At 35.9% G+C, this 15,796-nt stretch overlaps 1 protein-coding gene across 1 annotated transcript; it reads right to left on the reverse strand.

Moving 5' to 3' along the window:
- Positions 1 to 5,032: 5,032 nt before the first annotated feature.
- LOC107262407 lies at positions 5,033 to 5,821 on the reverse strand. Its single transcript, XM_048372333.1, has one exon. The coding sequence runs from the start codon at positions 5,819 to 5,821 to the stop codon at positions 5,033 to 5,035; it is 789 nt and encodes a 262-aa protein (XP_048228290.1).
- Between the last annotated feature and the right edge of the window lie 9,975 nt (positions 5,822 to 15,796).

Below are 15,796 nucleotides of genomic sequence, written 5' to 3' on the forward strand. Positions count from 1 at the left end.
CGTATTCCTCGGGAAAGCGAAAGCCCAAAGTTACTTCTTTGTTCTTTGTTATATTAACCTAAAATGGATGATGAATAAATTCTAAACTAACTATTAACTACGAGCTAAGTTCTAAGGGAGATGCAGGAGTAATTGATAAGTGAAATAATCAAGACAAGAAGACAAACCCAAAGGGAATCTAAACTAGTTGGCAATCAAAACAAAAGATAAAGGATCGGTGAGTCTAATTATGCTACCCGTGGACGAATTCTTAACCGAATTCGGTTTCTCTCTCGGGATAACCGAATTCCTAAACCTAATAACCTAAAGTTGGAATCTCTTCCTAACGATTGATTCTTAAATTAGCATTAAGCTTTAATCCGCCTCTATTAAGCTTTGTTAATTCTTAATCCAGCTAGTTAATTATCCTTATCTCTAAGCGATTATTAACCAGTTCTTGTTATTCAAAATTCCAATTGCCAAACGGATTTCTCAATCTCATAAAGCAATCTAAACATCACAATTCACAACGTCTCATGAATAATGCATAATCTTATTAATACTTAAAACAAGAAGAATACAAAACCAACTCAAACAATCCAACAATATAATATCAAGCCAACATAGTAAAGAAATCCCAATGGATTAAATCAATCTAGCTAAACATGTTCATATTTAAAACAATCTAGGAAAGCAATTACAATGAAAGAATAATGAAAATAAAACATGTACACCCTTTTCTCTCGAATTGGATGAACAGCTCCAAATCCGGATCTACACTTTGATTAATCTCCCAAACCGCCTCTTGAATTGCTCCACTCATCGTTTTTGCACTCGGAATCTTACGATTCCGGGATTCTTACTCACCGCAACTCTCTCGCACTTTTCAAGATTGTGCAGAAACCGAACCAGCCACTAGGGCTTAATGTCACTCTTTTCTTCTCCTTTTTTCTCTTAAGAAAAACTCTTTTTTCTTATATATTTCACCAGACGGCCGTGTTCGTCGTAGCCGGTCAAGACGCCAAAGTCCAGCCGTCTTGAAACTGGATCTCACCAAGTAGGGTTTCACCACGGCCGTGTTGCTCCCCGTGTTGGCTACCACGGGCCGTGTTTCTCCCCCGTGTTGACCACCACGGGCTGTGTTGCTCCCCATGTTGGCCACCACGGGCCGTGCTGAAGGCCGTGGTGGATACGGAAACCGTGCCCAAAGTGCCAATTTGAAGAATTAAAGCCAATGGTTGAGCACGGCCAGAGTCCAGGCCGTGCTCAATGTATGCATTGCGGGCTCTTGTCTGATCTTGATGAATTCTCGTCCGTTTCCGCACCTATTGATCTATAATTGCTTAAACAATGATGATGGTCCTATAAATGTTCCTGAAATACAAAAGAACATAAAACACGGCTGATCTGGGAATAAAAGCACAATAATTGCTAAGAACATACGCAATAATATGCAAGCAAATATGTGTAAGACTATGCTTATCATTGTGCAGGAAGATTCGGGTAGGAAAGATAGAGATAGCAAGGTGATGGAGCTAGAGAAGATAGAGTGCAAGAGGAAGAGTCCTCTGAGGGAATACCAGCCCTGATCCCATATCCTGCCAAGTTGAAGCAGGAGAAAGTGGATCAGTAGTTCGATAATTTTCTTGACTTGTTTAAACAACTGTGAATTACCTGTTGTTGAACTTATTTCGCTTTTGCCCAGGTATATGAAGTTCTTAATGGAAATACTTAGCAACAATAGAGAGTTAGAGGACTTGGCGATCGTGACCCTAAATGAGGAGTGTTCGGCTATACTTTAGGATAAGTTTCTAGAGAAGAAGCATGATCCAGGGAGTTTTACTGTCCCTTGTGTGATTGGTGATTTGATAAATAGCAATGCTTTAGTTGACTTAGGAGCAAGGATTAAATTAATGTCGTACAGTTTGTTTACCAAGTTGGGGCTAGGTGAGATGAAACCTACTAGGATGAGCATACAATTAGTTGATAGGACTGTTAAGTATCTTAGGGGTATTGTGGAGGATGTACTTGTTAAGGTTGACAAATTTATATTTCCTATTGACTTTGTGATCATGGACATGGATGGTGAAAGTAACATATCTTTAATTCTAGGTTGACCTTTCCTTGCAACGTTTAGGGCTATTATAAATGTTTATGATGGGAAGCTTGAACTTAGGTTAAGGGATGAAATTGTCACTTTTGATTTGAATAATTCTATGAGACAGTCCTTAGATCATAATGATACTATGTTTTTTGTTGATTTACTTGATGATGTTATTGATACACAATTACGTGAAATATTGCTTGATGATCCCTTACAAGTTGCCTTACAGGCATAGGATGAGCATGAGCTATCCAATAAGAGTGTGGTGGAGCAGCTTGCATTTTTGTTAGCTAATGAACCAAGCAAGAATACTAATAAGTTTGTTGAGATTGACAAGGTAGGTGTGCAGAAATTGAGGCTATCACTTGAGGAACAACCAGTCCTTGAGTTAAAAGAGCTCCTAAAGCACCTCAATTATGCATATATGGATGAGGATAACAAATTGCCTTTCATCCTAGCAACAAACTTGACACCCGAAGAGAGGGAGATGACTTTGGCCTCTCTTAGAAAATTGCTAACATTCCTGGGATTAGTTCTAGCTACTGCTCGCACAAGATCCTTATAGAGGATAGCTACAGGCCAGTGGTGCAACCATAGTGAAGACTGAACCTGAACATGAAGGAAGTGGTTAAAAAGGAGGTAATTTAACTCCTTCATGCAGGTTTGATTTACCCTGTATCTTATAGTTCCTGTGTTAGTCCTGTGTATGTAGTTCCTAAAAAGGGAGGTATGAGTGTGGTTAAAAATGTGAAGGACGAGCTTATACTGACTAGAAAGGTAACGGGCTTTCAAATGCGTATAGATTACGAGAGGCTAAATGATGCTACTTGAAAGGACCATTTTGCCCTTCCTTTTATTGACTAAATGTTGGAAAGGTTGTTTGGGCATATGTTTTATTACTTTCTAGATGGTTTTTTGGGTTACTTCCAGATTCCCATTGCACTTGAAGACTAGGAGAAGACAACCTTTACGTGCTTGTATGGTACGTTTGCTTATATGAGGATGCCATTCGGATTGTGCAATGCACCTTTGACTTTTTAAAGGTCTATAATGGTGATCTTCCATAATATGGTTGAGGAGTCCATGGAGGTCTTTATGGATGAGTTTTTTGTATTTGGTAACTCTTTAACTCACTGTTTACATAATCTATAACGTATGCTTTAGCGTTGTATGGACGCTAACCTAGTCCTTAATTGGGAAAAGTGTCATTTTATGGTTAGGGAAGCTACAGTGCTGGGACACAAAATTTCACATGAGGGGATGGAGGTCGATAGGGCCAAGGTGGATACTATTGCTACATTACTCCTACCTAGTTCAGTTAAGGCTATTAGGAGTTTCTTAGGTCATGCAGGTTTCTATAGGAAGTTTATTAAGGACTTCTATAAGATTGCTAAACCTTTAACTCAATTACTTGTAAAGGATGCTCCTTTCATATTTTCTTATGATTGTTTGCATGCTTTTCAATTATTGAAGGAGAAACTAACAACAGCCCCAATTATGATCTCACCTAATTAGGAGCTGCCATTTGAGCTTATATGCAGTGCTAGTGATTTTGCAATTGGAGCTGTTTTAGGACAGAGGAGAGATAAAAAGTTCCAACCAATTTACTATGCTAGCAAGACAATGAGTGATGAGCAGGAGCACTACACCATCACTGAAAAGGAGCTTCTAGCTGTTGTTTTTGCATTTGACAAGTTCAGATCTTATTTAGTGCTCCTAGACATCATTTAATGCTAGCATAGTAAATTGGTTAGAACTTTTTATCTCTCCTCTATCATAAAATAGCTCTAACTACAAAATCACTAGCATTGCACATAAGCTCAAATGATAGCTCCTAATTAAGTGAGACCATAATCGGGGATGTTGTTAGTTTCTCCTTCAACAACTCAAAAGCATGCAAACAATCATCAGAAAATACAAAAGGTGCATCCTTTACAAGCAATTGAGTTAAAGGTCTAACAATCTTAGAGAAGTCCTTAATAAACCTCCTATAAAACCTGCATGACCTAAGAGACTCCTAGCAATCTTAACTGAAATTTAGTAATAGTATCCACCTTAGCCCTATCGACCTCCATCCCCTCATGCGAAATTTTGTGTTCCAACACTATACCTTCCCTAACCATAAAATGATACTTTTCTAAATTAAGGACTAGGTTAGCATCCACAGAATGCTCAAGCATGCATTCTAGATTATGTAAACATTGAGTAAAAGAGTTACCAAATATAGAAAAGTCATTCATAAAGACCTCTATGGAAATTCTCAATCATATTGTGGAAGATCACTATTATACACCTTTAAAAAGTCGCTTATGCATTGCATAATCCGAATGGCATTCTCCCATAAAGGCGTGTAAAGATTGTCTTCTCCTGGTCTTCAGGTGCAATGGGAATCTGGAAGTAACCTGAAAAACCATTTAAAAAATAATAAAACATATGCCCAAACAACCTTTCCAACATTTGATTAATAAAAGGAAGGGGAAAATGGTCCTTTCGAGTGGCATCATTTAGCCTCATGTAATCTATACACACTCGAAAGCCTGTTACTGTTCTAGTCGGTATAAGCTCGTCCTTCTCATTTTTAACCACGATCATAGCTCCCTTTTTAGGAACTACCTGCACAGGACTAACCTAGGAACTATCAGATATAGGGTAAACCAGACCTGCATAAAAATTACCTCCCTTTAACCACTTCTTTCATGTCCGGGTTCAGTCTGCACTATGGTTGCACCACTAGCCTGCAGCTATCCTCCATAAAGATCTTGTGCAAGCAGTAGCTAGGACTAATCCTAGGAATGTCAGCAATTTTCCAAGAAAACACCTTTTAGTACTTCCTAAGATAGGCGAAAGTCATCTCCCTCTCTCGAGTGCCAAGTCTGTTGCTAGGATGAAAGGCAACATGTTATCCTCATCTAGATATGCATAATTGAGGTGCTTTGGAGCTCTTTCAACTCAAGGACTTGTTGTTCCTATAATGGCAGCCTCAATTTCTGCACCTACCCTGTCAATCTCAATAAACTTATCAGTATTCTTGCTTGGTTCATTAGCTAACAAAAATGCAAGCTGCTCCAACACACTCTCATTGGATAGCTCATGCTCATCCTCTGCCTGCAAGGCAACTCGTAAGGGATCATTAAGCAATATTTCCTGCAACTGTATATCAATAACATCATCAAGTAAATCAACAGAAAATATAGTATCATCATGATCTAAGGACTGTCTCATAGAATTATTCAAATCAAAAGTGACAATTTCATCCCCTACCATAAGTTTAATCTTCCCATCACAAACATCTATAATAGCCCTAGACATTGCAAGGAAAGGTCGACCTAAAATTAAAGGTATGTTACTCTCACCATCCATGTCCATGATCATAAAGTCAATAGGAAATATAAATTTGCCAACCTTAACAAGTACATCCTCCACAGTACCCCTAGAATACTTAACAGTCCTATCAACTAACTCTATGCTTATCCTAATGGGTTTCATCTCACCCAACCCCAACTTGGTAAACAAATTGTATGACATTAAATTAATCCTAGCTCCTAAGTCAGCTAAAGCATTACTAATTGTCAAATCACCAATCACACAAGGGATAGTAAAACTCCATGGACCACGCTTCTCTAGCAATTTGTTCTGAAGTATAGCTGAACACTCCTCATTTAAGGTCACGATCGCCAAGTCCTCTAACTTCCTATTGTGGCTAAGGGTTTCCTTTAAGAACTTCACATATTTGGGCATCTGCGAAATAGCTTCAACAAAAGGTAAGTTAATTCGCAATTGTTTAAACAAGTCAAGAAACTTAATGAACTGCTGATCGACTTTCTCCTGCTTCAACAAGTCAAAGAGGATCAACCAAACAAAATATCTCAACAAATTAACAAAAAAAAAAAGAAATTAAGCTAAAATGAAGAAACTTGATTATAATCATATCTACCAATAAAGTGACAGCCTTCACGTGCTCTCTTGGGTTAGACTATATATTTCTAGGCAAAGTCCCTGGCTGCCTCTCAGTCATCATTTTAGAAATCTGGCCTATTTGCTTCTCCAAGTTCTGAATGGAGGCTTGTTGATTTTTAAGAGCTACGTCTGTTTGCTGGAATCTAGTCTCTGAAGCGGACACAAACTTCATCATCAGCTCCTCTAAGTTAGGCTTTTCTCTTGAGCCTGAGGAGACTGAGGTTGGAGAACAAATTGTTACGACTGTTGATGTAATTGCTGAAACCCTGGTGGCCCTTGGTTGTTATTATTCCTCCATCCAAAGTTCAGATGATTTCTCCATCCCGGATTGTAGGTGTTTCTATACAGGTTGTTCTGCTGCCTAGGCTGACTTCCCATATAGTCCACCTATTCATGGTTAGATAAAGAAGAGGAAGCAAACATATCTCCTGATATACAGTTACTACTATAATGCAGGCCACCACAAAACTTACAACTTGCTTGAGCTGCTTGGACATGCATCTAGAGTTTATCAAGTTTCTGGGACTCCACTTGAGCTGCCAAGGCTACAGTGGCATCCAACTGGTGTCCACTCCCTTGACGTCCCATCCTGCTCCTAGTAGTGTACCATTGGTAATTATTTTTTGCCATCTCCTCAATCAAGCTTTGGGCTTGCTCTGGTGTCTTGCTGCTCAAAGAACCACCTACAGCTGCATCTACCATCTGCTTAGTAGCCAAATTCAAACCATTATAAAAAGTTTATACCTGTAACCAGATTGGTATTCCATGGTTTGGGCAACATTGCAGTAGGTCCTTGTACCTCTCCCAAGTATCGTACATTGACTTATTGTCAAACTGCACAAAAAAGATATGTCATCTCTAAGTTTAGCAATTTTAAAGGGAGGAAAGTACTTAATAGAAATTTCTCTGCCAAAGAATCCCAGATAGTGATAGTGTTAGGAGGTAGTGACTGTAGCCACTACTTTGCTCTATCCCTCAAGGAAAATGGGAATAAGTGGAGACGAATTGCATTATCTGTTGTCCTATTAATCTTGAAGGTATCATAAATCTCTAAGAAACTTGTTATATGTGCATTAGGATCCTTACCTCGCAAGCCTCAAAACTAAATTGTTTGTTGCACCATCTAAATAACATTAGGCTTTATTTTAAAATTATTGGCGGCAACAACCGATCTCGTAATGCATGTTCATATCCCCTCCAATAATGGTTTGGCAAAATCATACATTATCCGGTTATTGTCATTGTTGTCGTTGGCATCTGCCATCTCTACTGTAATGTTTGCGAACTCACTCACGTGTACAGATTTTCTAACCTCAATCTCTTCTTCGTCTATGTTCAATCACTTTCTCAATTGCTTGAGGGATCGCTCTAGTTCTGGTAGAGGGTCTACTAGATCAAGATTGGCTAAATTAATAAGAACACACAGTTCATAATATTTCTCAAAACAAACTACCCGGCAACAACGCCAAAAACTTGATGGTTCGCTAACACGACTAGCAATCTACAGGCAAGTGCACTTATCAATTGTAATCTAGCTATGGCAAGTATCAATATTGTATCCCACGATAACTGAGAAACTACTGCTACTACGCTATTCCTATTATCTAACCGATCAAAAGGTGGTGAAGATTATTAACTAAAACTGATTAAGAATACAATTGAAAGCTAAATTTTAATAAAGAGAATAAAATTTGAAAAAGGATAATAAGATGAGTTAACCCAATTAGGGATCACTCTAGCTAACCAGCTTACAAACAATAATTTATGAATTGATTTATTAAAAATTGCGATCTGTGGATAATTTCTTGAATGAATTGGCTTCTCTCTCGTGTAAACCAATTTCTAATCCTAAAGATCTAAAGTTAGAATCTCTTCCTAACAATCGATTTTAGAATAGCATTAATCTCTAAATTACGCTAATAAGAATGTCTAGTTCTTATTCTAGTAAGCTATTACACTTATCTCTAGGAAACAAATCACCTAATCACACAAGTAGTTGTCCAAATTCAATTGAATTTCTCAATTACAAAGGAGTTCTCAAATTAATTGAATAATGATAAGGAAATAATAAATTTTATTATACTTGAATGAAAACTACAATCTTAAATCAATAATCCAATCATTTAAGCACAAAACAAGCCTAGCATGACTAAAGATCGCCCTTAAATGAGTTTGATAGAATTAGTTACATATGTTCATGATTAAAGTAAAATAGGAATGGAATACAAAGTAGATAAGAATTAAAAAGAACATGAACACCCTTTTCTCAAATGGTAAGATGCTATCCCCTCTTTAATAACTCTGTATCCACACTCTACAGCTCAAGATCTCTTTCTTCTTCCCTTGAATCTTGGATCCAACCCTTAAGAGCGGCTATCTTAATGATTTTGAAGTAGAATTCGTCTTTGTTTTCCTCTTCTTGATCGTTTGGAAGTTAGCTCTTAAGGTCTATCTTGAATAGTCTAAAGTTCTCTTCTTCTCCTTTGTTTTTCCCTTTTTTTCTTATTTTTTCTTTTGTTTTAACTTCGGTTTCAGGATCTAAAATGGCTTGGATTTAGGCCGTGCTAAATCCATGTCGTGTTGATCTAAAAGTGTACATTTGGCCTTCTTCGAATTTGGTCGTGCTCCTCAGCACAGACATACTCCTAGGCCATGTCACTCTCAGAAATTGCGTTAGAAATCGCTTTAAATCGCCATAGGAAAGGCATTTCAGCATGTTGTCTGACCCTGACCGTGCTCCTCAGCGGGCGTGTTGAATAGTCTAACGCGCCCGATTCATCATCCGTTGCTTCCCAATTCTGGTCTAATTTCTCTCTAACTTTGATGATGTACCTAGAAAAACACCTAAGACATAAAGGAAACTAAAACAGGGTGGTCCTAATACAAAAAAACATAAATTACTTTAAAAATAACTCAAGATCAAGCATGCAAACATGTATAGTATCAAGGATATCAATTCGATTATGCATAATTCTTTTAGAATTAAAGGAGTCGATTCATAGTTATGCTAAGCATCTCCAAAATAAAGCCGAGCGTAAGCCAACATTGAAAAGCAATCAAGATGATGTAGAAGAGGTAAATTACTCTATTGAAGTCAATGAAGATCTTAAAGACATGATTAATGAAGATTGTGAGAAAGACAATAATTATCTATCCTTGTGCGAATTCAAAATTGAAGAAATCATTAATGATGATGAGGATGAGGCAAAAGTTGAATTGGTGAAGAGTGAGGATGTTTTTCTTAATACAATTGAGTCTTTTGTGATACGAACCTAACCTATATCAAAGGATTAAACTCGTATACAATGAAGTCTTTTGTGATAAGAACCAGGTCAATGGAAACCTTAGACCCTTTAAGTATATTCAACTATCAAACCTAAGGTATTAGAGGTAGAAGACGCCACAATTTAGTATGGATTCTAAGTTGATAAGTCAGATTTGAACGCCATAAACAATGAATTGCTTAATAAGTTCAAATTAGCTCCAACAAGTACTAAGAATAAAGTATAAACTCACAAAATATATTAATGATCAATCCATGAGCTTGAAAATCCATACTAGGCTTTTATAGCCTTTAGAAAACCCTAGTTCTAAGCTATTAAGGAATTACAGCTCAAATAGGATAGAGATAAACATCCTAACTAAAAGAGATAACCCTAGTACTCCTAAAATACTATGTAGCCGCCCATTAGGAGTAAGAATCCTTAGTTTCTTTAAGTCACATGCATGGGCCATCTTTGGTGGAGGTAATTAGGCTCAAACTCCCTTATGTGCTCCTTTATGCTCATTAAGCCCATATTAGATTTATTCAAGCCCAATAAACTGAATTAGATTAACGAGCCTTGAATTTGAATCCAACTCTTCAAGCTTTAATGTGTGCAATGCTAAAAGGATGAATACATACTTAGAATACGGGTGTGACAATTTTCCCCACCTTATGAAATTTTGTCCTCAGAATTAAACAAATTAGGATATTGGTTTCTGATATCCTCCTCCCACTCCCAAGTTGCTTCGTCATTTCCATGATGTTTCCATAATACTTTCACTAAAGGAATAGTCTTCTTTCTTAACTCTTTAACTTCTTTAGCTAAAATGGCAACCGGTCTTTCCTCATAAGATAAATTATCCTTTATTTCTAAAGGTTGAGCTTGTAAAATATGACTAGGATCACTCCTATACCTTCTTAACATAGAAACGTGGAATCTATAAGCTACTGGACCAATCCTTTCAATCACCTCAAATATACCAATGTACTTGGGGCTTAATTTCCCTCTTTTACCAAACTGTAGTACTCCTTTCCATGGTGAAATCTTAAAGAAAACCTTGTCACCCATAATATATTTAATCGGTACCTTTTTTAAGTCTGTATAACTTTTTTGTCTATCTTAAGCTTCCTTTAGTCGATCTCGGATTAACTAAATCTTCTCAGTTGTCATCTGTAAAATTTCTAGACCAATTAACTACTTTTCTCCAACTTCATCCCAACATATTGGAGTCCTACACTTCCTACCATATAATGCTTCGTAAGATGCCAACCTTAAGCTCGAATGGAAGTTGTTATTGTAGGTAAAATCCATTAATTGCCAACTACCCTGAAATTCCATCACACAAGTTCGAACATATCTTCTAGTGTTTGAATTATTCTCTCTGACTGACCATGCAATCTCACTACCTCCTGAATGTAGGTTTCAGCAAATTTATCCAATGATTAATTCACCTTTACAGGCAAAAAGTGAGCTGACTTGGTCAATCTATGCACAATCACCCAAACACCATCATGTCTCTATTGGGTCCTAGGCAATCCTATTACAAAATCTATAGTAATATGCTCCCACTTCCATTCAGGAATAGGAAGAGGTTGCCATGTTCCTACCGGATGTTGTATTCTACTTTAACTTATTGGCACACCAAACATTTATTCACAAACTCTATAATATTCTTCTTCATCCCCAACCACCAATAATTTTCCTTCAAGGTCAGGTACATTTAGTGCTCCCCGGATGCATGGCATATGCTAAATTGTGTGCTTCCTTCATTATCTCCCCTTTAAGAACTTCAACATTGGGTACACACAATCTACCCCCATAAAGAAAAATATCATTCTCTAAGATCATAAAATCTACATGGTTACCTTGTTGAACTTGTTCATTGATTTTCACCAATTGCTCATCTTGACTTTGTGCCTCTTTGATTCTATAAATTAGCACTCGTTGAACCTTCAAAGTGGCTAGCAATGCTTGATTCTCGCTCGGAGCTAACTCTATATTTATTGCCCTCAACTCAAGTAACAATGGAGTTCTCATAGTACGAACATAAGATAAGTTACTTGAGGACTTCCTGCTAAGTGCATCTGCTACTTTTCCAAAAAAAAAGGGAAGAAGAAGGATCTTCTTCGGTGGATCCCTATTTATTGAGAGATAGGCAATTGTATGCCAAGTTGAGCAAGTATGAGTTTTGGCTGGAGAAAGTGGTATTTTTAAGGCATAAAATTTCATCCAAGGGAGTATATGTTGATCTGAAAAAAATTGAAGCAATCGTTAGTTGGAACAACCTACCAACGTGCATGAGATACATATTTTTTAGGATTAGCAGGCTATTATAGGAGGTTTATGAAAAACTTCACTATCGTTGCTTCACATTTGACAAATTTATTGAGGAAGAATGTGAAGTTTGTATGGAATAAATGCTAAGGCACATTTAATGAACTGAAGGCATGCTTAGCTTCAGGACTATTATTGACATTACCAATGACAAGGTAGGAATATGTTGTGTAGAATGATGCTCCCATAAATGGTTTGGGTTGCGTATTGATGCAACAAGGTAAAGTGATAGCATATGCCTCTCCTCAATTAAGACCACCTGAGTTGAAATATCCTATATATGACCTTGAGTTAGCAGTAGTGGTTTTTGCTTTGAAGATTTGGAGGCATTATTTGTATGGCGAGAAGTGCTAGATTTTCACAGACCACAAGAGTTTGAAATACCTATTAAGCCAAAAGGAGTTGAATTTGAGAGGAGTTAACTAGACAACAACTCTCGTAGTCCTAAATTTTATGAGCCTGCTTAACAAAAATAAGAGTAAATTCGCATAGGCCTACCTAAAAACACTCCCGACCCAAATTATTTCATTATATGCATTTTAAACATGGGAGCGCTTGAATTCTGGATAGTATGAATTTCTATGTAAAGGGAGTTATTGAATATTGATTATTTTGGAGTTAATTCTCTTCTTTTGCTCTTAATGAACTTGGTGAATTTGTCAAGTGAAGGCTTGGTATTTTACAAACTTAGTTTAACTTAAACTTATGTTTATGTTAAACAGCCTTTAATTCTTTATAATTAAGGTTCTTAAGTACAAGTTATTTAAGGGTCCTGTTAGGAGTTAGAGTTTTTTTGCTTGATTTGGTGAATGATCCTTGGTAAAGATATCAATATTGAATATGGGTTTGGCACAAGTTAGCCATGTTTGTATTAATTTAGGCGGACCTTGATTCTCATCTTTCTCTCTTTCCTCTAAAAGATTCCTCCGCGATCATTTAGAAAATGATATCAATACATTATCAACTAATTTTCTTTCTTTGCAGTCGTCAAAGCATTAGATCGGTACCTATGATTGACGCTTCCACACGCTTTCATTCAGCACTCGTGTTTATGCTCCCAAATACAACCAAGCCATCATAATAGATATAGATTAGAAAGAGAGACACAAAATAAACAAAAAGAATGAGAATATCAGTAGGATTTTAGATCTGATAAGGAAAGCAATCACAACTTCTTTGTTCTCTTTCATATGGCTAATTGGAAGGATCAAATGGAATTGATTTAAACATAAGGGCAGACAAAGAACATAAGAGAAAGGATGGACATGAGGATAAGTGTCACAACCAAATTTATTTATTTCTTTTTATTAATAATTAATATTCATTAGCATGTCATTAAACATGTCATTTGCATCACGATTATATATGATATATTTTATTATATTATGTGGTAGATAAATAAATTATTTAGTTACATATTGATTTAATTGAAAAGTAATGATTTTGGACTAAATTGAAAAGTTAGAAAGAAAGAGGATTAAATTGTAATTTGCCTATTTCCACACCAATATACCACCTCTTTCATTTGTTCTTATCTACGTATGCTTCCCAATTTCCTTTTCTTCTTTGTCTCTCTCATTTTTTCTCCTTTCCTTCTTCAACTTTGATTTTCCAAATCAAACTCTACAAAACTTTTAGTAAGTGAAAATCAAATTCTTCTTTTAAGCTTGAAAGATTTGGGCTTTCTTAATCAAGGAAAACAAAGGTGAGTAATTTTAATTGCTTGATTTTGCTGTAAATTAGGGTTAATGATATGAAATTGTTGATGATTATGTGTTTTGGAATTGTTTAATCAAGAGTAAACATGCTTTTACTTGTGATCTTGAAGCTGAAATTTCTGGGCAGATTTTTCACTTATGATTTCGTGACCTTAGAGGCTTTATCTCGAAAATTTTCAAACATGAAAGTTGTAGGTATATGTCTCAAGAATATCTCTGTAAAATGGTTTTGCAGATTGTTGAGTGAGTAGGAACTTATGAGGTTCGATTTTGCTGCTGCTCTGTTTTTGGTTCAGCAGGTGACCTGGTTTTTGTGCTGACATTTTGAGGCATTTAGAGACTGAAACAAGCAGAGAGTTAAACATGAAAGTTGTTCATTTATATATGTAGTATATGTCTGAAAAATTTCATAATTTTTGGTTGAGTATAACGTGAGATATGTTGAACTTAATATGGCCTGCCCGAAACTGTTTTAAGCAGAAATCGGGCTTAGGATTCAGAAATTTGTTGCTAATTGTGTGTTTCACAACTTGAGCTAGAAAAGTCCAAATTGAGTAAAATTAGTGTCTATAGAAACTTTAGAATGTTACTTTATATCTGGAGAGTTTCATCAGAAAATTCATTCGTTTGATTGGTCATTTAATAGGAAACTTTTTTCTGTTCTGTTTAGATGGAAATTTGAGCAGCTGTATAGAAAATGCCATAACTATTTCTATACCAATGATTTTGAGGTGATTCTTTCTGCTATGGTTTCTATAAAACTGGAAGTGTAATTCTCGAAAATATGAGATTTTTATTAATTGTACATAAGTTTTGGTGTAATTTCTAAGTCAGTATCTACAAGCTGCCTTCATCAACAAATATGTTGATTTGTTGTCATTCATCTCATGCATCATATTAATATCTAGAATATATGTTATTTTGTTGAAATGTGATATTTTATTGATAGTAAATATATATATATATATATATATATATATATATATATATATATATATATATATATATATATATATTTATGCCTTGTGATTGAATTGTATTTGTATTGAATATGTGAATAGGTTCATCCAAAGGCAAGGAAGTGGTAAGAGAAAAAGAATAGGATTACTTTGTTATCCTATAACTTTTGGTAAGTATTTAATAGACTAAACTTCGTGTATATTGAGTAGGGACTGCTGTTTGATTACTTGATAATTTCTTCGTTGACTGAGTTGATATTAGTTATGTTTTTGGCTTGTTATAAAGTGAATTGATTGTGATGTGTTGTGAAGTGAATTGATTGTGATGTGTTGTGAAGTGAAATGATTGTGATTAAGGATTGATGACTTTTGTATGGATATTTTGTGATCGGGAAAGCTGAGCCGGGCGGATAGCTACCCGAGTATGTGAGATGGCAAGACTGAGCCGGGCGGATAGTCTTGTCAAGAAATTTAAAAATGTGAGGAAATATAAGGATGAGTCATCTGATCCTAATTTGATAGAAATAATGTGGAATTGAATTATTTGACTTGGTTGAGTTTGAGATTATTTGCATTACGTGAGATGAAATTATATGTTTATGAGAATAACTGAAATGGTTGATTTTGTGATTGTTAGTTAAGTGTTGGTATAATTTTCTGTATTGATAAAGATTTGATAATTCTAGCCTAATATACTATAGTTTAGTAAATTAAATGCTTATTGAGTCGCTAGCTCATTCCTTAGCAATTTTTTTTTTCGAGGTTAGTGCGATTGTAGATAGCCTTACTGCATTGCTCTTTTGCATCAGTCAATATTATCGGGGTGGGCCAGAGGAGTTATCTAAAGCATTGGGGCATTTTGGGAACTTCCGTGAATTAAACTATCGTATAAATATTTCTTATATATATTAAGTATGTCATGCCACTTAAATTGTATGAATGTATATTGTAACTAAGTAGTAAATTATGTTTATAAAGTTATATATATATATATATTGCTATTCAATGGGACGTTTGAGTTGGGGTGTTACCGTTTTTGGTATCAGAGCGGGGATTAGACCATTGGGACATAAGTTTGAGTACTTATATTTGTGTTTATGTTATGTTATATGAAGGTGTGTATGTGTTGTATATGTTAAAGTGAGTTGGAATTTTTAATATGTTCCAATATGTTAAATGCTTGTGTGATTGAATTGATGGGAATAGAGGGGATTAAGAGCATAACATGCAAGCATATAGTAATTATGCACAACCATTTATTGTTGTGAAGTTTGTTAATGATATAGGCATGGATGAGCACTCCAACGGCCCAGTGGGTTCACATTCGCCGATTCATGCACATCATATTGAATAAGAACAGATGCATGAAAATGAACAAATACAAGGAAGAGCTGAAGGGTATGCTCGCAAATAGTCAAGAGTTAAGAAGATTAGCTCAACAATGACCACCACCTCCACTAAACGTACCTGCATTGGATG

Source organism: Ricinus communis, chromosome 3, assembly GCF_019578655.1.
Source record: "Ricinus communis isolate WT05 ecotype wild-type chromosome 3, ASM1957865v1, whole genome shotgun sequence".
In the NCBI taxonomy this organism is placed as follows: Eukaryota; Viridiplantae; Streptophyta; class Magnoliopsida; order Malpighiales; family Euphorbiaceae; genus Ricinus; species Ricinus communis.

Bases quoted from the DNA above. Each gene is read 5' to 3' on its own strand.
- LOC107262407 (XM_048372333.1), bottom strand. From the start codon at position 5,821: ATGCCCAAATATGTGAAGTTCTTAAAGGAAACCCTTAGCCACAATAGG.